At 43.8% G+C, this 27,401-nt stretch overlaps 1 protein-coding gene across 2 annotated transcripts in view; it reads left to right on the top strand.

The window, feature by feature from the left end:
* Positions 1-27,401, top strand: part of SLC43A2 (solute carrier family 43 member 2) — a 120,029-nt gene that overhangs the window by 42,056 nt on the left and 50,572 nt on the right. For both annotated transcript variants that reach the window (XM_082245152.1, XM_082245151.1), the window contains exons 3-4: positions 23,136-23,349; positions 27,298-27,353. In XM_082245152.1, coding sequence (XP_082101278.1) covers positions 23,136-23,349; positions 27,298-27,353 — 270 coding nt within the window. The remainder of the gene's footprint in view (positions 1-23,135; positions 23,350-27,297; positions 27,354-27,401) is intronic.

The following is a 27,401-nucleotide window of genomic DNA, read 5'->3' as shown; positions in this document are numbered from 1 at the left end:
GCCTGCCGAATCGCGGTAACATCGCGCAAACAAAATCGTGGGTCGCATGATGCCAAAAAAAGGTACAAGAGCTTCTTTGGGGCGTCATGCGACCGGCGATTTTGTTTGCGCGATGTTACCGCGATTCGGCAGGCGGAAATCGCGGCAACATTGCACAGCGTTTGGGGTGCCATTGCAAATCAACGGCAACGCACAGGCATCCCGCGATTTGCAATGATTTCCGGATCACGGGCAGATTTGCGGTAATTCTCCCCGCGGTCCGCTACGCTAACATGTGAACGTAGCCTTAGTGTTTGCAGCTTTATCACATTATATTTATATTTTTTGCTTATTATTGCGCTGATAGATTTTCACATTTCTGTCACAGAACCTCCCCCCACAGTGAGCAAGCATACTTAGGCATACATTAACCCCTTTGATCACCCCCAGTGTTAACCCCTTCCCTGCCAGTGTCATTTATACAGTAACAGTGCATAATATTTAGCACTGATTACTGTATTAATGTCACTGGTCCCCAAAAAGTGTCAAAAATGTCAGTTAGGGGCCCTATCTGTCCGCCGCAATGTCGCAGTCCCGCTAAAAAACGCTGATTGCCGCCATTACTAATAAAAACAAAAAAAAATAAATAAAAAGTCCAAAAATCTATCCCGTAGTTTGTAAACGCTATAACTTTTTAAAAAAAGTCCCTGAACGCAACTGCCTGCAAATGACTGTAAACGACCTGGTGTACATGGACAGATAAGATAAAATGTAGATGGGTTCAGGGGCTTCTGAAAAAAACGCCCAACTGCTCCTAAACGGCCATTTCCAGCGTCCCGTGTACATGGACCCTAACTAGCTTTTAGCCGCGTTTTGACCTTTTTAAACATTTTTTACATTATGTGGGGTGTTTTTACTGTAAAAACGCCCAAAAGCGATTACGCCAAAAAACGCCTATAAACGCTAGTCATTAACGCAGTTAAAAGTACGTTTTTACTTTTTCCTGGCAGCAGCAATGGCGTTTTTTTAAATATCCTGTGTGCAGTGCATAAGACCTTAGGGGTATCATTCATCTTTAAGCCCCCTTTCACACGTATGCGACCTAATAGTTGCGTGATTTTGCCATGATTTTGATTGGACTTGAAGCAAGGCCTCTGTCTATGGAACTAATTTGAAGTCGCACAGATATGAACGGTACTCATTGGAAATCATGGAGTATGACTTTTCATGCAACTTTGCAGTCCCAAATCACATGACAAGTCGCATAAGTGTGAAAGGGGCCTAAAGGTTACGGATAAGTTTTAAGGGGTAAGGTGAGGAATGAAGTCCTCACTAAGGGAGTAAGTTAATGTTAGGAAATGGCTAGATGTTAAGAGTTAGAAGTTATTTGATTTTTTTTAGGGACTCTTTAAGGGGTCCCTCTTCAGCTGCGCCATGTCTACCGCAGTGCCTGAGACAGGACCCTCTCCTACCTATGTCTCGGACTGACCATGCTGGACACTGCTATGTGCTTGGAAGCTGTAGGCCGTTATACTATATGGCCTCACCCAGAAAGTAATAATACTCATGAACAGGGCCGCTGATAGGGGGGGACCACCAGCCCTCTTGTAGGGGGCCCTAGCACACAGAGGGGCTCACACAGAGAGGGGGATTAATGATGGACAACAAATACAGAAATCTTCCTCCAGCACCTGAATCTGATCTGTCCCTCTCCCTGCTATCAGCTTTTATCTGTTGAGAAAGAGACAGTTGTCCCTCACTAATCCCCCTCCCTTGTGTGTGCCCCCCCCCCCCCTCCCAGCACTTATCTCTGCTCAGGAGTTTATTTGTAAATTGTAACTTTGTTTCTCTCTCTCTGTCTCTCTCTCACTGAGCTCCAACTGCACAGCCTGTATATTTTTCTCATCTCATCTTCTTTTTTATTTAACATAGTTTTTTTTTTTTTTAGATTTAGCAGGAATTATGCGAGTTGTGATATATTTGTGTCTGATAATAGTTATTTTGTTGTAATTTTAGCTAAATATATCTTTAATATTTTCTTGGAGGGGGGGGGGGGGGGGCCTGCCAGGTAGTCTGTACGGGCCCCCGCGATTTCTAACAGCAGCCCTGCTCATGAATACTGATAACTGAGCAGACGTGTTATTTTATCTGATTAATGCATGCACAGACAATTTTATAGATGACAGATTATTTTAGAAAAGTTTGAAAGAAGATTTACACAAATTTGCAGTTTAAAAATCAGGAAGCTGCCAAGAAAAGTGAACATAGTGGGTGCAGATTATTGTTTACCACAAGGCCTCCTGAAGTTGGCAGCACCTTGAACAATGAAGTTCTTCTGTGCTGATTGTATATGTGTGTCAGTCTCTTATAGTTATAGGCAGTGTGTTATGGAACCTTGCACTGCAGGTGGCTTCCTGCTTACTCATCTGAAGACAAAGCCAGTGTGATCTGAGCTTCTCATGCTGGTGTCTAAATTCTGCAGATCACTATCTGTATTCCTATTACTATCAGAACTGATTTCTTTGATTAATTACACTGGAGTAGGTGCTGGTTCACACATATGCGATGTGGGAACCCTGCGAATCCACTGCGGGTTCCTGCATCGCACTCGACTTGCAGGCAGTTCACACTGCCATATGCGAATCGTTGGGGGCGTCAATACAAAGTTAACGACACCCCAGATCAGTTCACATATCGCAGTGCGAATTGTCAATTCGGACACTAATCAGATCGCATAGGTGTGATCCGATTCTGGTGCGGACCAAAAACAGGGTCCTGTGCGACTTTGGTCATATGTGATGCAAATTCAGCCATTCAATCTGTAATGGCTGAATTCGCAATGCACAGACATTGCATGTGATTTGCAGAGCAGTGCGCTGCGAATCACATGCGATCACATGCGATGTCTGACATTGCATATGTGTGAACCGGCACTAAAAGGAGAGGAAGAAAGAATTCCGCCGTTGCTCCCATTATGCATTGTACAGTATATACTGTATATGGCTACAACCAATCTTTTCTGATTATGCAGAGGGCTGTTTGCATAAGTTGGGTATGTTGGAAATTGTGCCCTAGGATAATTAAAGATGGCATTGATTTATTAACTGTTGATGTATTGGAGAAGAGATCAGTTAATCAGAAATAGTTGTCAACACTAGAATATAATTTCCAGGGGCACCTTGCTGCCGAATCATTTTATTTTGGCTCAACATGAAAATGTAAAGAATCTCAAGCCAGACTTTATGGCATGTTTATTAAATTAAAAATCTGAATTATTTCTATAAATTTTAACTTAAAGCGGAACTCCACCCAAAAGGGGAAGCTCCGCTTGTTTGCACACTCCCCCCTCCACTGCCATATTTGGCACTTTTTGGAGGGAGGGGGGAACAGGTACCTGGTTTGACAGGTACTTGCTCCCACTTCCTGGTAAGATGGCCACACAGCGATCTAGGTAATTTCCATCCCCACCTCCTTCCTACCGCTGCCTTCTGGGACACACAGAGGTCCCAGTAGATGGCAGGACCATTCAGGAAGCACAGCAAGGCTTCACTCTCTGTTTCCCTTACTACAGTTGATGAATTGGCTAGGGGTGCCGACATCCTGAGATTCCTGGACAGGTAAGTATTCTTATATTAAAAGTCAGAAGCTACAGCAGTGCAACCTGACTAACTATGTTACTATGTCCCCTGCTGTGCTATTGTGTTCTTACAGGGGGACCCCCCCCCCCACTTGTGAAGCGATCAGACATAAATCACTCTCTGTACTTTGGATTGAGGCTATTACACACTATAGAGGGCTATGCTTTGTTCATTTTTTCATTTCAGAGGCATGGGCGTCCGCAGAACTTTTTTCAGGGGGGGGGGGGGGGCATCATTTTTGGTCACCCATGCTCTGCCCCTTTTCAAAAATGTCATGAAGGGGAGGGGCTTAGTCATTATACTTATTTTGAGTATTTATTTTTAAAGAGCAAACACCAGAATTTATTTTTAAAGCATTTTTAACCTGAAAAAAATGTATCCTGTTCCCTTAAAGCATGTTATACAGCACAGTGCTTTGCTGTGTAATTTGGCCCCTTCTATCACCTAAAATACCTGGCTGATCCTGCCTGGCTATGTCCTCCCCTCTGTAAACTGACCACGGTATTCCATGGCTGCTGAGCCCTGACACTGTGGTCAGTTTACGTGCCTCTGTCATCCTCAGCCCTCCTGTCCTCCTCTGTCCTCCCCCCCCCCCCTCTCTCCCTGCCTATCTGCTCCTGTGTCAGTGCCCGCCCTCCCCTCCTGCTGCTGTAGTTTAATTTAAAGTTTTATATCCTGTCTACAGTCTGTTTAATAATCCTGTGTGCCCCTGTGTCTGTGTTTTATAAAAATAACAAGTTTTCAGAGCACCACTCGCCGCTCACGTGACCCACCGCCTCTCTTCTCCTCTCCCCCTCCCCTCCTCCTCCCCTCCTGACTGACATCAGTGAGAAATCCTCGGCCCTGCCCACTGCAGGCAGCTGTCAGACGGGGAGAGGAGAGAGCTGACGGGTCACGTTATCGGTGCTCGGCCCTCTGAAAACTGGTAAAGAAAGGCTTATTTTTTTAAAACACATACACAGACGCACAGGCACACAGACACACGGGCAAACAGGATTATTAAACAGACCAGACAGGATGGTATAAAATGGCTTAACAACCACATGAAAGGGGAAGTTGAGATTCCAGGGGGGGGCATTTGCCCCCCCTTGCCCCTACCTGCGGATGCCCATGTTCAGAGGTCAGATCCGCCTGTCATTTTTTTTTGGCGGGTCTGAATGGGCGCCCCATGCATCCCTATGGGGCATCGGATGTCAGCGGAGACATGTCCGCTGACATCCAATCCGTCAAAACAGGATGGATGGATACCCTATTTTCCATCCGTCTGGCGGATCGGATCGGATGAGAACAGACAGACGGTCCGTTCCCATCCGATTCCCCCATAGACATAAATGGGGACCTGACAGCTGTTTTTTTCGCACACAGCACGGAGACACAGCTGTCATCCGCCTGCTCAGCGGGGAAACGGCGGATCGATCCCCAGCTGAGAAAAACGCAGTCCACCTGGCGGACTCCGTGTGTGAGGCTCCGTTTCCACTATCGCGGCTACGAAGTCATGCTACTTCTAGCGTGACTTCGTAGTGAAAGTTGTTTGCGGCTTTCAGTGCGACTTGTCCCTCATTATAGAAGGAAGTCGCACTGAAGTCTCCCCAAAAGTAGTGCACAAACTACTTTTGAAGTCGCCGCAACTCAAGTCGCGGCAGTGAAAACGGGCCAAATTGAAATGAATGGCTTTTGACTTGCTGTGCGACTTGACATGTGTCAAGTCGCACAACAAGTCGCAATAGTGGAAACGAAGCCTGAAAGAGCCCTAAGGGTTTGTATATTTCAGCACCTAAAGAAATCCTTGTACGCAGCCTTACCAGTCATCTTGGTTTTCAAACCTGTTTTTTAAACCACTAGTTATCAGTTAGGAATTTACTTTACCCTGCCTTGTGTTAAACCTGAACTGTAGTGATGTAGACCTTATAAGGTATTATTGTGGTTATTACAAACAACATTTGTATTGCCTGCAAACAGTGGGCCATGAAATGTCAGCCTTTCAGTTTGTTCACTACTTCTACTCTGCAGTACAGTTTACACTTTTCTTTTCCTTTTTTTCGTCCTAGTAGTTTTCTGTTATTATAGGGAAGGTCATATTTTAAAATATTCCTATACACAATTTTAAAACTAACTATGGTTACAAATTAACTAGTTGATCATAATCAGAGAAGACGAAAGCCATTATGCTGTGTGCACATGGGCTTGGAATTTTTCTGCCATCATAATTTATGTTGTTTTAGCCAAGTAAGTGCTGTTGGAAACATTTGTCTTTCTGACCAGTAATTCTAAGAATGAGGCTTAGCCTCCCATATGTATACCACTTGGTTATTCAACTTACTCACTTGTCTTTTGAGCGTGCTTAGCTTGTGATGTGTTCCCTATTTCTGTAATTCCTTAAACAAAATAAATTATAAATTGGTGAAGCATTCTTTGTAGGTGTTCCTGTAATCAGGAACCCCGACCACACTCAAAACAGGTCCATCCAGAGACGTCCACAGTGTTGTAGTATGCCTTCCTGTTCCTAATAATGGGAGCAATCTCCATGATAACTAGTTAATGGTAGGCCTTAAAGCGGTTGTAAACCTAAAAAAAAAAAAAAAACCTGCAAGACAAAGGCATAATGAGCTAGTATGCATCGCATACTAGTTCATTATGAATTACTTACCTTAGCCCTGACACGGACCCCCAGACACCGCTGTGGGAGCTGACATGATCCCTCGGCGTCTCTTCCGGGTTCGGCGGATGACGTCACTCGCGCACATACGCGTGGGAGCCATTTTCTGGCAACTTCCCGGCAAGGGAAACTGAAGGTCCGCCGGACCTTCAGAGCGCATGCGCCGCTCGCGTGAGCGGCTGCATATACTGCAAATATCTCCTAAACCGTGCCGGTTTAGGAGATAATAATTGTACCTACAGGTAAGCCTTATTATAGGCTTACCTGTAGTTAAAAGTGGAAAAAAGCAGAGTATACTACCGCTTTAACTGAAAATACCATACCTCCCAACTTTTTGGGATGGGAAGGAAGGACACCTATTAGCAAAAGTATGTAGGCATAGGACAAACCCCATGCCACAACCCCCTAAATGAGATTTAAAAAAAAAAATAAAAAAAAATTGTTAGTTAAGCCCATAAGTGCTCTTTTTTACCACTACTATTCCTTTATATTGGCTTTTGACATTTAAGAAATGCAGCAATTTAGAAATTGGACGAAAGGTTTAGCACTGTTAAACACTTTTTAAAAGATACAAAGTGCATTTTATATACAACTATATAGATCAGACCAAAATGAGGGACAAATGAGGAGGAAAGAGGGACAGAGGGACTTTGTTCCAAATCAGGGACAGTCCCTCGAAATCAGGGACAGTTTTGAGCAATGAAAATAGCAGTAGGCACAGTGCAGCTTATGCCCACTATGGTGGCCACACTAAATCAGGGCTCATGCACACAGACATATATGGCCAGATAGCTTAAAGTGGTTGTAAACCTCAAAAATGAAAAAGGAATAAAAAATATCCTTCTATAAAATGTACTTGCCTGTCACTTCTGAAAAGCTATGCCAACACTTGACAATCTGAGAGATTGCCCTACCCCCCTCACCCACACAGAACGTTATGACAGGCTGAGCGGTGCATGTTTTCCTATTAGACTGTATAGAGGGGGTGTGTTCTTTCCCTCCACTCAGGTCTCAGAGTACACTCAGCTCTCTGTGTTGTATGTCAAATCAAATTTCCACCCCCTGCCTTCGGGAGCTGAGAAATGTGAAAAATGTAAAATATGTGCTTTAGGTGGCTGAGAGGAGAAAGTGCTGCAGATAAACAGTCAGGTACAACATGTAGGAGGATTTGTTTAATTGCCATGTATCACATGAGGTTAGTCACTTCAGTGGGTATATGTAAAACATTCCTTTTTAGGACTATAAGTAAGGCTTTACAACCGCTTTAAATTTTGGTGCATTTCCCCACCTGCCCACAGGTGCTACACACAGCCACCTATAGAAGTCAATGGCCGTACGTGGCATTACAAAACAGCCAGTTTGGCTGTTTTGAATGCTGTCTTTTTTTTAATCTGGCGCCATATGTGTGTAAGGGTGATTATGCAGATTTTTGCATCCAGAGTTGTAATCTTAAAAATGTTATACAAGTCGTTTTCCTCAGGTCTTTTAACAGTTATAGAGATGGGCTCAGGCATATTTGGGATCCTATCCCCAACCCATCCTGCCTGGAAGCCGACACTGCAGACCTCCAATCACAGGCAGTGAGACATTTCCAGCTGCACAGACTGGGAAATGTCTCGATGCCTGTGATTAGCGGTGTGCAGTGACGGCTTCATGGCGGGATCGGGCAAATGGGTTGAGACTACGGTCCCGAACACTCCTGAGCAAATCTTTAGATGGTTATCTCATTTGAATGACATTGATTTTGGTGTGCGAGTGAAGTGACAGCCAACATTAGTTAAGTATCTTAGTAGAAAGAGATTTAATCACCCAAAGGTATGGTAGTGCTCAAAGGTATGTTTCACCTAATCTCAGTCATTTTCATGTTTTGAGCTATGTGCCATCTTACACGTTGATAGACTTACATATTTCTTTTAATAGCTAAGTGAATTTTGTCATGTTTGTTTAACACCAGCATAGTTTTCTTAGTTAAAGGAATGCATCTTCAACTATCATGTGTTATTAAAGGGAAACTGAACAAAAAATGGAAATCACAGAAAGTGACTGATCCTGAACTGCGTGGCCTGAATAGTTTTATAAATGTGGGAGCAGGACTGTGGTAGAGGGCAAAATTAAATCACTGTTTTGCAAATGGCCTAGAGATAGGCAGTATTACAAAGACAAGAGCTAAATGACTGTACAATAGTGATCGACCGATATCGGTTTTTCGTTGCTGATACCGATGCATATTGGTATCGGCCGATATGCGCTGATATTTTCGTACATTTAAAAAAATATTTTTTCTTGACAGGTACTCTTTTGGAGGGATCTGGGGGTCTAAAAGACCCCAAACCCATCCTCTGCACTTAAAAGCATTCAAAACGCCAAGTTTGGCTGTTTTGAACGCTGTCATTTTTTTAATCTGGCGCCAGACAGTACCCGGAAGTGATGTCATGACATCACTTTCGGGTTTTTGCATGGAGACCCAATCAGAGCCAAATGCGGCTTTGATCGAGTCTTCGGCGGCCGTGCAGGCTGGTTGCCCAGGTTTCCCGGTGGGACGGGAGACCCGAGAGAGCCGCGGAAGGCGACAGAAGCGGGGGGATGTCCCCTCCCGCTCCTTGTAATGACAGCCGAGCGGCTTCTTGGCTGCATCGGTTGTCATTACAAGCCAGCCGACCCTCGGCTATGGACCCCGAAACCGGGTTGATTCCTCTAGCTGAAGGCATCACTCCGGTACAAGCACTTTCCCGAAATATCGGCAATATCAGTAACCTCCGGGGCCGATTCCGATATATCAGGGAAAGTGCATATCGGCCCTCGAAATATCGGCTTTGCTTTGCTTTATGATAATTGGTCGATCCCTACTGTACAGGGCTTTGATCATGTTTACTTAATTAACCAACAATAAAACGGCGCAATAATACAATTGATTTGACAATCATATAGTATTAATTAATCATGTGCAAAATATAGTGCAAAAAAATCTCGAAAGTGCAATAGTGCTTAAACAATTTGTCCATAAACCGAGCAAATCCTTAAAAGTGCAATAGTGCTAAAAAAAAAAAAAAAAAAGTCCATAAATAGTGCAATTATGCTTGGTAATAAAAAGTGCTTCAAACCAATCAGGCGGTGCCGGGTGCTTCCCTCCCCTCAGCTATTTCAGTCTGGGGGTCAGATATGCTTGAAACTTGTGAGATGAAAAGCAAATCCACTTGGTGTTGGCACTCAGTCACTGTAAAACGCCTTGTACCGAATCTTAGCAGCTCAAAAAAAACCAGACAGCCCACATAGTGAAGTCCATAGAGACGAATATTTAATAGCGCATAAAATCATTTACTTACAAGAAATTCCATGTTTGATCAGCATGTAGAAAAACGGCATGTAGAAACAAACACACAGCACTTCCGGGAACGCTGACCAGTGTGCGTTCCACGGATAAGACTTCCCAGGGGAGGACTGGGTCAGGGGGCAGGGGGGCAATTGCCGCCCGGGCCGCTCTGATGTCCTGTAAAAAGGCTGCACTGCTTCTGCCACAGACATGCCTAAAGGATTCCTGGTGAAGAGAAGTAAAAAGTCCTCACTGCTGACCTACTGAGCTTGGGTTGAAGATGAGGAAAGAGCGCAGACCTCCCTCCCCAGCATGGATGGTGTAACTGTGTCTGAGCAGGGGTCCCACTGGAGACTCTCCTCCCCTGGCCAGTCCCAATCGAGCTGTCCTAGCTCCCCCCAACCGCCCCCTGCTGGCCAGGTTGGGAACCTTGATTCAGCTGGTGAGTAGAGAGCCTTGGAGCTGGGCTTCAGCCTGGAATTGGGGGCAGGAGGAGAACGGGAAGAGGGAGAGTGGGAGGGGGGCTGAGTCACTGCACCATGGGCCTCTGGTTTGTATGAAAGTTGCCAGTCTGCCCCTGAGACTTCCTGTTATACAGGAGGGGAGTGAAGAACCCGGCACCGCCTGATTGATTTGAAGCACTCCAGCACTTTTTTGAGGCACTTTAAGCACTTTTTATTACTAAGCATAATTGCACTATTTATGGACTTTTTTTTAGCACTATTGCACTTTTAAGAAATTGCACAGTTTATGGACAAATTGTTTAAGCAATATTGAACTTTCGAGATTTGTTTGCACTATATTTTGCACAAGATTTTTTTGCACTATATTTTACACATTATTAATTAACACTATATGATTGTCAATTGTATTATTGCAAGCGCTGTTTTATTGTTGGTTATTTATTTCTGAGGTTTTACTTAGCGAACAACAGCGGCATTTCTAATTAATGTTTAAACTTTTAATAATTTTTTACTTTCTTTGTCATTTTCAACACTTACACTTAGCCCGGGTTTAATAATTATTTAGATCTACATGTTTACTTAATGTTTCCTGGCAAAACAGCATGTCCTGTTCACTTTCCTAGTTCAGCCTGTTCCTAAATTGATCCCTTTCCACCTGAACAGCATCATTTAGGCCACACCTTAGATTGCATCATGTTTAACTTCTAAGCCAATGCACGATGTTGCCTCATCAAGCGTTGTCTGGCATTGATTTACTCTGCTTTTATATGGGTCAGCATCTGTGTATACTGAACAGGCTTGTAAACAGAATGTGAACTGATGCTTTCTACTTGTAAGGTGTCATTCACATGGGTGTACTTAAGGCGGAACAAAACTACATCTGAGCACCACAAACTAAAAACACTATTTAATTAATTATTTTTTTTTTTTTTTTTCAAAATAAACTCACCCATCCATTTCTGTCACTATGATTTATTTTGCTGGGAAATCACTTTTAAAAACACCCTTCCAGCATTTCTGGCCTAGGGCAGATGAAAAATGTAGCAATTTTTTCCTAGAATCCATTTGCCCTTAGGCCAGGCCTGCTTGCAGAACATCCTTCTTGCATTTCTGGCCAGGGCCATCTTGAGTAAGGGCAGATGAAAAATGTAGCATTTACTTCCTGGAATCCAGTTGCCCTTAGGCCAGGCCTTCTTGCAGGAGGGTCTGCTTAGCTAAGACCCCCCCCCCCTCATCGAAGACTCCTGGGATATATGATATCGTTTGCCTAGGAAGTAGCTGAAGAAATGTGAAAAAAAAATAAAAATACACGTAATTTTAATATACTTTCATATATATTTACTAATACTAGCAGCATAAGGATGAAAAATAGTAAATGTTAATTGAGAGAGTTGAGTTTCACTTTAAGCTTACACCAGTGTGATGGCCGTGTTTCCTCGCATTGAATGCACTGGTGTTCAATGCATCCATGTGCTGACAGTCTTATTCATGTCAATTGAGACACAGTTTGACATCCATGTGTGTGCGCATGCATGTCCCCGAACAAACATCGGTGGATTTACTCAGGGCTGCTGTTAGAAATCGCGGGGCCCCATACAGACTACCTGGCAGGGCCCCCCCAAGAAAAAAATTAAAGATATATTTAGCTAAAATTACAACAAAATCACTATTAGCTGACACAAATATAACATAACTCACATAATGCCTGCTAAATCTAAAAAAAAAAAAAACTATGTTAAATAAAAATGAAGATGGGATGAGAAAAATATACAGGCTGGGCAGTTGGAGCTCAGTGATCAAAGAGACAGAGAGAGAGAAACAAAGTTACAAATAAACTCCTGAGTAGAGATAACATTAGAGCCAGTGCTGGGAGGGGGGCCCACACAGGAAGGGGGGATTAGTGAGGGACAACTGTCTCTTTCTCAGCAGATAAAACCTGATAGCAGGGCGAGGGACAGATCAGATTCAGGTGCTGGAGGAAGATTTCTGTATTTGTTGTCCATCACTAATCCCCCTCTCTGTGTGGGCCCCTCTGTGTGCTCGGGCCCCCTACAAGAGGGCTGGTGGTCCCCCCCTATCAGCGGCCCTGGATTTACTAAAACTGGAGAGTGCAAAATCTGATGCAGCTCTGCAGAGAAACCAATCGGCTTTCAGGTTTTTTTTTTTTGTCAAAGCTCAACCTCGTCCAATCAGATAATGCTTTGCATTGATTTAGAAAAATGCATGGTGTTCTCGAGTGGTTGTCGTGGCTAGTGGACCTCTGGTTACTATGCAGAAGGACAGTCTCTGTAGTAGTCTGGGGCTACTAGAGTAATTTGCAGCTTCCACAGAGACTGAGCAGGTATGCCTACTAATACTGTGCCAAGCTGGTCCAATGTAATATGCAAAATATATCATCCCCGGAATTCAGCTTAAAGTGACACTAATTGATATCCTTTTTTTCTGTTTTTCTTGTTGTTATTCTGTCTCTCTCACTGTTAAAATAAACCTACCATTAAAATTATAGACGGATCATTTATTTGTCAGTGGGCAAACGTCCAAAATTGGCAGGGGATCAAATACTTTTTTCCCCCTCACTGTATAATACAATATACATCCCATAGTCCCTAGTCCATCTTGGGAGTACGGATGGGCTCAGGCGTGTTCAGGACTTAGTCCCAACCCACCTGAGCAATCCTGGCAGGAAGCCGTCACTGCACACCACCAATCATAGGCAGTTAGGCATTTCCCAGCCCACAGCTGCACATACACACACCCTGACTAGGCTGCGCATGATTGGCAATGTGCAGTGACCAGTGCTGTATCTTGGCCTTGGCCAACAAGGCCCAGGCCTAGGGCAGCACTTTGCTGGGGGGGCAGCAAAAAAGCTGATGGGGCTGCACTGATATGCTGCCCTGATGGGCACTAATAGACTGCACTGATGGTCACTGATGAGGCAAGACTGATAAGCTTGACTGATATGATGCACTGGTGGCCACTGATGGGGCTGTACTGATGGCCACTGATGAGGCTGCACTGATATGCTGCACTGATGAGACTGCACTGATGGGCAGTAATGAGGCTGCACTGGTGAGCACTGATAAGGCTGCACTGATAGCCACTGATGTAGCTGAACTTATGGGAACTGATGAGGCTTCACTGATGGGCACTGATAGACTGTGGTTGTGGTCTGTTGTTTACAGATGACAGGGTGGGTCATAAACAGGAAAGGATGTGACCTTTACAGGATGGGGGGGGTTATATTTAAATTAGGGGTGCCCAAGTTTAGTCAGGCCTAGGGCAGCGCAAAACCTAAATACACCACTGGCAGTGACGGCTTCCTGGCTGGATTGCTCATGTGGGTTGGAACTAGGACCCAAACACGCCTGAGCTCATCCCTATTTGGGAGCAAGAAGAAGATAGTAGTTACATTCCTGCATAGAGTGGGACCATGGAGAACGAACATAGCCACCCTCTAAAAGAATGTGTCAGAAATGGCTGTGGTGAGACTGGCATTTCTGCCAGCACTCGCGATGGGCACATCAGGGGCATTCCCCCGCATATGTGCACCGGCATAAGATTGGCAAATGCGCTTACGCAGGTTAGTCGCAGCGTGTGTTCGCGAATACGCATGTACAATGGCGCACGCATGACGTCATAGATGTTACCATTTGCTGGCCTATATCTTGATGCAGCCCGTCAAGTTGCTGGATTGTCGTCACCCTTCCTGTGTCCTGAGCATCTGCTAACCTACCTTGGATTTCCTGTTGTGACTCGGCTGGTTCCTGACCTGTCTGCTCTTCTCTCCCGGCTCCGACCCTTGGCTTGTCTCACCTACCTCGCTCCAGTTTACCTCTACAGTGTATGACCTTGGTTTGGCCTACGGACTTGTTACCTATCTGCCTGCTCTCCAGTATATGACCTCGGCTTGTTTCACAGGCTCTGTCATTGCCTTCTACCTGCCTTCCTGTTGTGACCTTGGCTAAAGCTCCTGTTACTGCTACCTGCCTGCGTCCTCAGACTGATTACCAGTGTTTGACTCTCAGCTTGCTTCTACACCTGTTTCCTGGCGGCACTAGTTGTCGAGTCTATCTGAAGACTCTCAGAAGACTTCTGCCCAGCATCCTGCAGATGACCACCGGTCTACTCCACTGACCCTGGTGGCAACCAGTGCTTGGGCGCTACACCTCCTGTTCCATCCTCAGGGGTGTATCGCACTCAGCCGCAAGGGGAACCCTCTCTACATATCGGCCTCGGATCAGGTATGTGACAGGATGTCAGATCACAGCAGATAAAAAACAGAATTTGGAAATTTGGAGGAGGCTGAAAGCAGTAGAACATACTTTTAGATTTTTTTTTTTTTTAAACCACATTTGGAACAAAGCTAGAAATTGAAGTCTGTTTGTGAAGAGAGTTAATAAACTTTCATAAGGATTCATCTGAAGGGTTCATTTACATATCAGCTATGTTGTCCTGGTCACAAATATTCTTTTGTTATGGGAACTGTGCCAGAGTTCTTAAAAAGTGCTGAGGACACTGGCTAAGAGCCTGTTCCATTCCAGAGCTATTATGGTGACTTGTTTACTGATAAGTTCTACTCAGGGTCATGTTCTCACTGTCTACACGGTATAGGCCCTGTGCAAGGTTGAAGAACCAGTGCCAACCCCATATTACAATGTCTACGCCTCTACTGCATAGGATGAATGTGCCTCCACGGCCTGTATGACGACCTTTTACCCACATCTGTTTCCTGTTACCTTATCCATGTTTTACTAAGACCATTAGACTCACCCATACAACTAAAGGGGGATGGGAGGAAAGAAGAAGGCACTGCATGCATCATCTCCATCTAGCTACATATTTACCATTCCATAGATAATTATTAACCCACCTGTGGTAATTACACTATATTTTGCACCAAATACATTTTGCAGCATGTATTTTTGATTTAGTACAACTTTCTTGTCTTATTCTTAATCCCTATTGGACTTTTGACTATAAAATGGTTGAAATAAGAACACTGATTTCAAAGGAAAAAAGCACACTTTTGCGGCGTTGGTAGTGCGCTTTTTTAAGGACACGTGTCTCAAAAACTGCTTTGAGAACTGCTTTGAGGCGCTTTTGAAGCATTTTTCAGGCATTTCCCATTCATTTTAATAGAGAGGGGCGTTTTTATCGCTTTTTTTTTTCAACGCACTGCCCCAATGTGAAAGCATTCATTGATTTTAGAGGGAATAGGTTTTCGTGAGCTTTTCAGGTGTTTTTTAGCGCCAAAGCACTTGAAAAGCGCCTCAGTGTAAAAGGGCTCTAAAGCACAATGCCTAAGAGCATTCACATCTGTGTCATGGGTTGCCACCTCATCCCTTTAAACCCAAACACATATGAATTACACAGGTTCTGGAGCTAATTTTATGCATGTAAGGCACCAAGTGAGTTTATTTACTACCTTAGTCAGTCGCAGAACCTGTGTAATTCATGTGTTCGGTTTTAAAGGGATGAGGTAGCAACCATATGTGTTGTGTTGCATTTGATGCCTTACAATGTACACTATGTTGTCAAAAGTATTGGGACGTCTCCCTTTACACACACATGAACTTTAATGGCATCCCAGTCTTAGTTCATAGGGTTCAAAATTGAGTTTGCCCACCCATTGCAGCTATAACAGCTTCAACTCTTCTGGGAAGGCTTTCCACAAGGTTTAGTAGTGTGCCTATAGAAATGTTTAACCATTCTTCCAGAAGCACATTGGCCTGGCTTACAGTCTCCACGCTAATTCAATCCAAAGGTGTTCTATCGAGTTGAGTTCAGGACTCTGTGCAGGCCAGTCAAGTTCCTCCATCCCAAACTCATTCATCCATGTCTTTATGGACCTTATGAATCATTTGGTGGAGGGGGGATTATGGTGTGGGGTTGTTTTTTAGGGGTTGGGCTCACCCCTCAGTTCCAGTGACGGGAACTCTTAAGGCATCAGCATACCAAGACATTTTGTAAAATGTTATGCTCCCGACTTTGTGGGAACAGTTTGGGGATGGCCCCTTCCTGTTCCAACATGACTGCACACTAGGGCACAAAGCAAGGTCCATGACCTCAACCCGATAGATCACCTTTGGGATGAATTAAAGTGGAGACTGCAAGCCAGGTCTTGTCGTCCAACTTCAGTGCCTGACCTCACAAATGTGCTTCTTGAAAAATGATCAAAAATTGCCATAGACACATTCCTAAACCTAGCGGACACCCTGCCCAGAAGAATTGAAGCTGTTATAGCTGCAAAGAGTGGGCCAACTCAATATTAAACCCTACAGACTAAAGGCCCGTACACACGATAAGAAAATCTGTAGGGAAAATTTGTCCGACGACCGATCTGCCGATTTTCGGATTGTTAGTATGGTGCTTTCAACAGCCGACTCCGACTTTTCGGCCAACAAAATCCTGATGTGCAGGCTATATAATTTTTGTCGTCTGTCAAAACAATGTCCGATTTTCGTCTCATTAGTACTGATTTCGATGGAAAAAAATCTTAAGAGCAAGACTAGGCATGCTCAGAGATGAAAGAACACATAGAAAGCAATCCAACACATGACATCACTTCTGAAGTAGAATTAGGTCGTACGGGAAAATTCGTATGAAAAAACCCTCTTCACTTTCCACATCAGACTAGCGTGCCACAAAAAACTGAAGACAGATCGTTCGATAATCTGATCATGTGTACGGGGCTTAAAGCTGGGATGCCATTAAAGTCCATGAGCGTGTAAAGGCAGCAGTCCCAATATTTTTGACAATATAGTGTATGTGCATTGCTGTGCAACTTAAACTAAATAGCAGCACATCCCAATGCATATGAGCATGTTAGTGAACTTTACAATGAACATTACAATGACAATCACATTAAACTGCACATTTTAACATACATTAAAAAAAGGAAAAAGTGTCAATAGTCCCTCATATGCTATACTAAGTCATTTTTCATGATGTATGATTTTATATACCAGCCATTTTTCAGAGAGAAAAATAAAAGACAGACCACCTGTAGACTGGCATGCAATGTGCTAGTTTACTATATCCGATTCTGTTACTATATAGGTAACAGGATTACAAAAAAGCAGAAAGCTTAGATTTTATGAATATCATTTATGCAGTTTACAATGCATTGATTATTAACTGAGTTATGCTGCCTAACAAACGCAAAGAATCATTCAGGACTGAAGAAAATGGCACTGCCCATACCATTTCCATAGTTCAATTGTCTAGCATCTGCTGTATTAATTACTATGTCCACTAACCATCTGTTTTCTATAGGGATCAATGATCCTCACGGTTGGTTATCTTTAGACCTTACCAGAAAAAGAAAGGAATTCAGTGCATCATCCCCACACCTGTCAATTACCCCCTGACTTTGGGAGTAAATCTGATGACATGGCACTACTCTGCTTAGAACATTGCTGGCAGTGTCTGGCCCACTGATTTCCTTACTCCCCACTGCAGCGAGACCATGTAAATAAAAAGATTAAAGGGTCTTGCAACAGAGGCACTGGACACATTTGTAAATTCAGCACCTAGCTGTACCATTCTCTCTCTCCCCCACCATTCAACTGCATACCATTAACCCTTAGTTGCCATTGAGAAATTACTAGTAGCTTTACAGTAAAGTGAAATTGTGAACAGTTGATAGGAGTTAATGTGCTTTGCACATCATTATTGGTCATTAAGCAGCCTCGTTGTATAAGATAGATTGAGTCTTAATTATCTCCAATGAAAAACACTTTTTTTCGTATTTGATTTTAGTAGGAAAAGTTAAAACTGAGTAGGAAAGGGTTCAATAACTGTTGTGTTTTTTTTTTTTCTTATCATCTGTGTCTCAGTAGGGAACATCCTCTTCATTTCCTGTCCTGTAGACACAGCAGGAAGTGAGAAGATTTATTTTGAATGTGAGAAAAATTATTTCCTGGAAACTTGTCATGGGAATAAATGTCCTCAATGGGAGATTTCCTCTTTATTCCTTTTGTGGTGGCAACTTAAAATTTTGTAATTACCCCCCCCCCCCCCCCAAACCACTTCAGTACCAGTCAATTTCATCCTCTTCCTGAAAGGCAAATTTTCAGCTTTCGGTGCTGTCACACTTTGACAATTGCAATGTACCCATATTACATTTTTATAATTTTTTTTGAGACAGGGCTTTTTTTTGGTGATATTTAATCACCACTGAGTTTCTTGCTAAACAAAAAAAGACTAAACATTTTGGGGGAAAAAACATTTTTTCTTAGTTTCTGTTATGTCATTTTGCAAATAAGTCATTTTTCTTGTTCACCGATGTGTGCTGATGAGGTTGTACTGATGGGCACTTATGAGGCTGCATTGATGAGACTGCACAGATGAGGCTGCACTGATGGGCACAGATGGGGTTGCACTGATGGGTACGGATGGGGCCGCACTCGTGGGCACTGATGAGACTGCATTCATGGGCACTGATGAGGCTGCACTCATAGGCACTGATGAGGCTGCACTAATGGGCACTGATGAGGATGCATTCATGGGCACTGATGAGGCTGCACTCATAGGCACTGATGAGGCTGCACTAATGGGCACTGATGAGGCTGCACTCATAGGCACTGATGAGGCTGCACTCATAGGCACTGATGAGGCTGCACTCATGGGCACTGATGAGACTGCACTCATGGGCACTGATGAGGCTGCACTCATGGGCACTGATGAGGCTGCACTAATGGGCACTGATGAGACTGCACTCATGGGCACTGATGAGGCTGCACTCATGGGCACTGATGAGGCTGCACTCATGGGCACTGATAAGCTTCACTCATGGGCACTAATGAGGAGGCACTGATAAGGAGGCACTGATGGGAATTGAGAGGCTGCACTGATGGGGCTGCACTAATAATCAGGACACTGATGATCAGTGCCCTGATTATTAGTGTAAACAATGTACTGACAGCCTTGCCTGTCTTCGGCTCTCCTTTCCTTACACAGACACAGCATTTGAAGAAAGGATTGCCGACAACCAGCAAGTCTGTTTACATGTAATCAGCTTGGGGGGGGGGGGGGGGGGACATGGTTGGGCCAAATTTTTACCACCCTCCAACTGCTTCCTCTTATAGGGTATACATATGCCCGGCAACAGTTATCTTACTTGTCATGTTTAGCAGGTAATATTGCCGACTGAACCTCATCCATTCAACTAAATGCAATGTTGGCACAGCACATTGGTTTCTAGGGGTTAAGAAAGGAGGTAACATAACTCCATAATGTTCACACGGGCAAACACTTAAGTGCACCCGTGTAAATTGAGGCCTTATGGCGACACGGACAGCAATTGAAAGCGCTATACTAATGATCAGAAAATCAGAAGATCGTTCGTAGTATGAAATTATACTTCTGATTTTCTTATCGTGTACGAGCCTTTGCTCTAAAAATGTTGCCTTTAGACTCCATGCACACTAGCGTTTTTTTAAGCTCCTAGAATCGGTTATTATCATTAGCTCCTAGAAGCTAAATAGTGTTATCCTATGTGCCCATGCACACTAGCGTTTTTTGAGCTTCAGCGTCTAGGAGGAGAAAAAAAATGTTTTGTGGAGTTTCTTGGGGCGTTTTTCCAGCAGAAACGCTTCTAAACGCTACTACAGTAAACCCCCCTCCATCGCGGGGGTTACATTCCGGACCCACCCGCGAAAAGTGAAAATCCGCGAAATAGAAATACCCTATTTAAATACACTGTAGGCATGTTTTTATAACTTTCACTGTACTTTTAGAGCCGGTTCACACTGAGGCGATCCGACTTCGGGGGGCAACCTGTGAAGTCGCGTGCACCGCTTTGCACCGCGACTTCGACGCGACTTGCAGGGACTTCACATAATGGAAGTCTATGCAAGTCGCTCCGAGGTTGCCCCAAAGTAGTACAGGACCCTTTTTCTAAGTCGGAGCGACTTGTGTCGCTCCTATTAGAAGGGGTCCTGTACTACTCAATGGACCGCGACCTACCGCGACTTGTCAGGCTGACAAGTCGCCTGACAAGTCGCGCTAGTCTGAATGGGCTCTTAAAAGCATTTTAAGGTCTTAAGTGGCGGTTCACCCTGAAGCGGCACGACTTCGGGGGGCGACCTGTGAAGTCACGTGCACCGCTGTGCACCGCGACTTTGGCGCGACTTGCAGGGACTTCACATAATGGAAGTGTATGCAAGTCGCCCAAAAGTAGTACAGGACCCTTTTTCTAAGTCGGAGCGACTTATGTCGCTCCTATTAGAACGGGTCCTGTACTACTCAATGGGCCGCGACATACCGCGACTTGTCAGGCTGACAAGTCGCCTGACAAGTCGCGCTAGTCTGAATGGGCTCTTAAAAGCATTTTAAGGTCTTAAGTGGCGGTTCACCCTGAAGCAGCACGACTTCGGGGGGCGACCTGTGAAGTCACGTGCACCGCTGTGCACCGCGACTTGCAGCGACTTCACATAATGGAAGTCTATGCAAGTCGCTCCGAGGTCGCCCCAAAGTAGTACAGGACCCTTTTTCTAAGTCGGAGCGACTTGTGTCGCTCCTATTAGAACGGGTCCTGTAGCGGTCAATGGACCGTGACATACCGCGACTTGTCAGGCTGACAAGTCGCCTGACAAGTCGCGCTAGTCTGAATGGGCTCTTAAAAGCATTTTAAGGTCTTAAGTGACGGTTCACCCTGAAGCAGCACGACTTCGGGGGGCGACCTGTGAAGTCACGTGCACCGCTGTGCACCGCGACTTTGGCGCGACTTGCAGGGACTTCACATAATGGAAGTCTATGCAAGTCGCTCCGAGGTCGCCCCAAAGTAGTACAGGACCCTTTTTCTAAGTCGGAGTGACTTGTGTCGCTCCTATTAGAACGGGTCCTGTACTACTCAATGGACCGTGACATACCGCGACTTGTCATGCTGACAAGTCGCCTGACAAGTCGCGGCAGTGTGAATGGGCTTAAACACACTTTTTAAAACAATAGAAACACATTTAAACACATAAAAGATACTGAGAGACAGAGCAAGGGCAATGAAAAACACAAAAATATTGAATTAACAATGATTTATTAGTAAAATAATATTAATAGGTCTTACAGAAAAAAAAAACGCAAAATACCGGGACCTCAAAAACTGAACCGCGATATAACGGGGGTTTACTGTAATGGTTTTTTTAGCTTTTTTTCCCTTTTACTGCAAAAACACGAATAAAACGCAAACGCTCCTAAATGCTTTTAAATGCTCCTAAAATGCTGCTAAAAACGCTACTACAAAAAGCTGCTTTTATCCAGTATTTTTTTTTGCTTAAAAAAAAAAACGCCAGTGTGCATGGAGCTAAGATATTCTTTATTGGCAATTCATTGACCTAATCAAAGTGGGATATAAATGACATCAAAGGATGTTATGTGGGAAGAGGTTGTGTACGTATTTTTTGCATTTGCCATAGCATAGTCAGAGATGAATCATTCTTTCTCATGGGTCATTTCTGCCACCGGCTGTTTTCTTAGTACCATGGCGCGTGCATAGATTTATTTATAGAAAGACACTGAGGATTCCATTATTGTCTTGCTAGGAAATAACCCCTGGTGTCTAGCATCATTATAAACCTAACTGATCCCAAGCATCTGGATACAGAAGTAACACAGAGTTCCATGAAGCAGCCAGAACTTTCTCGAAAATTCGGAGACTGAGTGAACAAACATGTGCCTGGCAATACACTGCCATTTTCATGCCAATGCACTTGAGGAAATAGAAGCCACAAGCAAGATAAATATTTGCCTGGAATCTGTATGAAATGGATGTTTAGAACTTATTTGGTATTTGTACATTTGGATTAAAGCTAGAATCCTATCCATTTTGTGTTCCTATCCATTGGCTGGAGTGGGGGGGAAATTAGACTGGGAGTGTAGAGAAATCTCTCCACTGGGGGGGACAAAAACACTTATAAATCGGTGAATGTGACATCCATCACTCCTGCATAGCTCTAAACTGATGATCCGTAGAGGCTTTTAAAGCCTTGAAAATATAATGCACTGAAGTTTGTTGCCATTTCACGGACGCACACAATTTTCTTTGAAATGTTGAGTATTTTGTACTTGGTGCAACCTCCTCCTATATAAAATTAACTTTAGTGTATTTGTTTACTGGAATTTGGCATTTCTTTGGCTTTTGTGCTAAATTGTGTAACATAAAAAATTGGAACTACCACCATTTTATTCTCTACCATTTCTGCTTTTGGAAAATATAAGATTTTTTTTTTTTTAAGGCTAAAAGGATTTTTTAAATGTGTACAAAAAACACAAATATGAAGGGTTGAAATCACTCCAATTGTCAATTATCACACAGGTTTCAGAGCTTTTACATGAGTACAGTACATGTGAATAGCAGTTGTTGCCTAATGTAGGGGTCTCAAAAGTTTCTGAACAAAGGACCAGTTTACTGTCCTTCAGACTCAAGGGGGCCAGACTCTGGCCATTGGGAATAGAATAGGTCAAACAATGCTCCATCATTGGTGTCAGCGGGAGGAATTGTGTCCCATTATTTGTGTGATTGGGAGGAATTGTGCCCCATCTTTGGTGTCATTGGGAGAAATTCTGCCCCTTCATTGGTGTCAGCGGGAGGAATTGTGTCCCATTACTGATGTCATTGGGAGGAATTGTGTCCCATTATTTGTGTGATTGGGAGGAACTGTGCCCCATCTTTGGTGTCATTGGGAGAAAATCTGCCCCTTCATTGGTGTCAGCGGGAGGAATTGTGTCCCATTATTGATGTCATTGGGAGGAATTGTGTCCCATTATTGATGTCATTGGGAGGAATTGTGTCCCATTATTTATGTGATTGGGAGGAATTGTGCCCCATCTTTGGTGGCATTGGGAGAAAATCTGCCCCTTCATTGGTGTCATGGGGGGGGGGGGACTATGTACCATTGTTGTCCCAATATAGTTCCCCAAAGGCCAGATAAAAGAAAGCAAAGAGCCACGGTTTAGAGACCACTACTCTAATGCAGACATTGTGTATCTTGTTTGTTTGGAGGATGGTCACATTTTAACTATTTTTGACAAAACCTAGCTTTATTGTAAATGCTTTACCTAAACCTACGTTTTCCTTCTTTCCTATACAGAAAATGCAACATTTAATAGCTCCACAAACAGCAGCACTGACACAGAAGAGCAAGAACAACTGATAGAGCTCAATGGCTGGCTGGTGTGTAAAGAACAAGATGAAATGTTGAATCTGGCTTTTACAGTGGGATCTTTCTTGCTTAGTGCCATCTCACTTCCATTGGGAATCATCATGGACAAGTATGGTCCACGCAAGCTGAGGCTAAGTGGAAGGTGAGTAATGTTTTATCTGTTTTCAGAAAATAGGGACCTTGTTGCCCATAGCAGCTATATATACTTCACTTACTAGGTGAAAAACTGTACTGTGATTTTAAATCTGTAATGTTTAGGAAATGAAAGCAAGTCAACCACAGTGCGTTTCAGTTTTAGGCAAAGTTGTTTAAGTTGAGAAGCCTTCTGGCTTCTACTATCTCATTCTAGCAATAACATCTCCATACCACAGTTCACATATCCATTTCTACCTGTGCTAGTGCAATGGGTGTTCACACTCACCTGTGTACAATCTTATAGTTGCCTTTCCAAAAACACAGCAAATTAAAAGTGTCACCGCCAGGGATGGGCACAGGCGTGTTCTGATTGTACCTCCCAGGAAGCCGTCACTGCACACCACCAATCATAGGCAATGAGGCATTTCCCGGCCTACAGCTGCACATACACATTCTGCCTATTATTGGCTGTGTGCAGGGACGATCCAATCACGCCTGAGCCCATCATTAGTCACAGCTAGTAAGTGGGGCCCGTGTGCTGGCATTTAACCACCGGTGACTCTAATGCCCCGTACACACGTGCAGATTATCTGAAGACTTTTGTCTGTAGACTTACCAAAACCATATAATATGAGGTCAAACCTAAACACTTTCAATTTATATGCAATCCGGCAGGCCCTTGCACTACATAGAAAAGGTAAATCTGAAGACAAAAGTCTTCAGATAATCTGCACGTGTGTACGGGGCATTAGATATATATGTAACAGGTGGTTTAACCTCCCTGGCATTAATCCTGAGTGTGGCTTAGTTTTCAGTACCTAAAGCGGTAACCCCGAGCTACACTCAGGATTACCCTAAATAGTGAAATTTACCTTGTCCCTATGATCCCCTGATGTCCTCCCGCTGTGTACTTTGGCCGATGCCGGTATAACGTTAAAAAACCCTACCCCATGAAAATTCCCTACCCTCATCACTTCCTGTGCACGTACGTCATGCATCAGCTGAGCTGCTTCCCAGTGCGCATGCTCAGGCAGTAAATGATCGGCTCACAGCAGAAGTGACGAGGGTAGGGAATTTTCACTGCGTAGGGTTTTTTTAACATTACAATGGCTTCCCGTGAAATAAACCTACCCTGGTTCCCAGTGCTTAAAGCGTTGGGTTAGCAAATGATGTCGGCTTCCCATGAAAATACCCTACCCTTGTTCCCCGGCGGGTCGAGGAAAATGTAAAAGTGTCTCCTAATAGAGGAAAATGTAAAATATATAAATATATTTTTTTTATCATTCCATTTCGATTAATATATACAGTGGGTACGGAAAGTATTCAGACCCCCTTAAATTTTTCACTCTTTGTTATATTGCAGCCATTTGCTAAAATCATTTAAGTTCATTCTTCTTCCTCATGAATGTACACATAGCACCCCATACTGACAGAAAAACACAGAATTGTTGACATTGTTGCAGATTTATTAAAAAAAGAAAAACTGAAATATCACATGGTCCTAAGTATTCAGACCCTTTGCTGTGACACTCATATATTTAACTCAAGTGCTTTCCATTTCTTCTGATCATCCTTGAGATGGTTCTACACCTTCATTTGAGTCCAGCTGTGTTTGATTATACTGATTGGACGTGATTAGGAAAGCCACACACCTGTCTATATAAGACCTTCCAGATCACAATGCATGTCAGAGCAAATGAGAATCATGAGGTCAAAGGAACTGCCTGAAGAGCTCAGAGACAGAATTGTGGCAAGGCACAGATCTGGCCAAGGTTACAAAAAGATTTCTGCTGCACTTAAGGTACCTAAGAGCACAGTGGCCTCCATAATCCTCAAATGGAAGACGTTTGGGACGACCAGAACCCTTCCTAGAGCTGGCCGTCCGGCCAAACTGAGCTATCGGGGGAGAAGAGCCTTGGTGAGAGAGGTAAAGAAGAACCCAAAGATCACTGTGGCTGAGCTCCAGAGATGCAGTCAGGAGATGGGAGAAAGTTGTAGAAAGTCAACCATCACTGCAGCCCTCCACCAGTCGGGGCTTTATGGCAGAGTGGCCCGACGGAAGCCTCTCCTCAGTGTAAGACACATGAAAGCCCGCATGGAGTTTGCTAAAAAACACCTGAAGGACTCCAAGATGGTGAGAAATAAGATTCTCTGGTCTGATGAGACCAAAATAGAACTTTTTGGCCTTAATTCTAAGCGGTATGTGTGGAGAAAACCAAGCATTGCTCATCACCTGTCCAATACAGTCCCAACAGTGAAGCATGGTGGTGGCAGCATCATGCTGTGGGGGTGTTTTTCAGCTGCAGGGACAGGACGACTGGTTGCAATCGAGGGAAAGATGAATGCGGCCAAGTACAGGGATATCCTGGACAAAAACCTTCTCCAGAGTGCTCTGGACCTCAGACTGGGCCGAAGGTTTACCTTCCAACAAGACAATGACCCTAAGCACACAGCTAAAATAACGAAGGAGTGGCTTCACAAAAACTCTGTGACTGTTCTTGAATGGCCCAGCCAGAGCCCTGACTTAAACCCAATTGAGCATCTCTGGAGAGACCTAAAAATGGCTGTCCACCAACGTTTACCATCCAACCTGACAGAACTGGAGAGGATCTGCAAGGAGGAATGGCAGAGGATCCCCAAATCCAGGTGTGAAAGACTTGTTGCATCTTTCCCAAAAAGACTCCTGGCTGTATTAGATCAAAAGGGGGCTTCTACTAAATACTGAGCAAAGGGTCTGAATACTTAGGACCATGTGATATTTCAGATTTTCTTTTTTAATAAATCTGCAACAATGTCAACAATTCTGTGTTTTTCTGTCAGTATGGGGTGCTATGTGTACATTCATGAGAAAGAAGAATGAACCTAAATGATTTTAGCAAATGGCTGCAATATAACAAAGAGTGAAACATTTAAGGGGTCTGAATACTTTCCGTACCCACTGTATATACATTTTCTTCTGTTAGGAGGCACTTTTAAATTTTTCTGGACCCGCCGGGGAACAAGGGTAGGGTATTTTGACGGGAATGCGCCGCTTTAAGGACTGGGAAGGAGGGTAGAGTTTTTTCACGGAAGCCGAGATCATTTACTGTGCGCACTGGGAAGCGGCTCAACTGATGCCTTGACGTACCCTCACTGGAAGGGACGAGGGTAGGGAATTTTTACGGGTAGGGTTTTTTAACGGAACACCCGCATCCATCTTCGGGGTTCTCTTCCCTGCAAGCACCGTGACTCAGCAGGGCGGAACCAGGGGGGAAATTCAAAAAAATAAACAAAACATGACATTATTATATATTGTAATCTGTTAGGATTACATTACTATATCAAACCATTTCGCCTCAGTTTTGTCCCTAGTGCTTTGTCCAGTGCCATGCCTGCACTTTTACTGTTTATTCCTTTTATTTATCATTCATTCATTTATTTATTAATTTATTAATTAATATATTAATAATTTTTATTCAATTTAAGTGCCCGTTCACACTGAAGCGGCACGACTTCGGGGGGCGACCTGTGAAGTCGCGTGCACCGCTGTGCACCGCGACTTGCAGGGACTTCACATAATTGAAGTCTATGCAAGTCGCTCCGAGGTCGCCCCAAAGTAGTACAGGACCCTTTTTCTAAGTCTGAGCGACTTGTGTCGCTCCTATTAGAACGGGTCCTGTACTACTCAATGGGACGCGACATACCGCGACTTGTCAGGCTGACAAGTCGCCTGACAAGTCGCGGCAGTGTGAATGGGCTCTTACTGCTTTATTCCTAATAATTACAGGCCTCCAATATAAAACAACAGATTTCCATGCAAAACAATGTACCTCGTTGACATTTAAAAATACTGACATAATCAGACCGCCAGGGAGGTTAACTCTCCAACATTTTAATCAATACCACTAGTTGTATTTTTGTAAATATGAGTGACCATATAGGTCAGAAGAAAAAAATTGTTTCCTTTTTGTTTCAGTGCCAGTTTTGGTGTTTCTTGCCTGCTTATTGCATATGGATCAAGTAATCCCAACTGTAAGTAAGACTGCTAAAACAAAAACATGAATTGCATGGTTGATTAGC

The sequence above is a fragment of the Pelophylax lessonae genome, assembly GCF_965119305.1.
Source record: "Pelophylax lessonae genome assembly, chromosome: 2".
Lineage (NCBI taxonomy): Eukaryota > Metazoa > Chordata > Amphibia > Anura > Ranidae > Pelophylax > Pelophylax lessonae.
The sequence above is the reverse complement of the archived record's forward strand: the minus strand, read 5'-3'. Positions and strand labels throughout refer to the sequence as shown.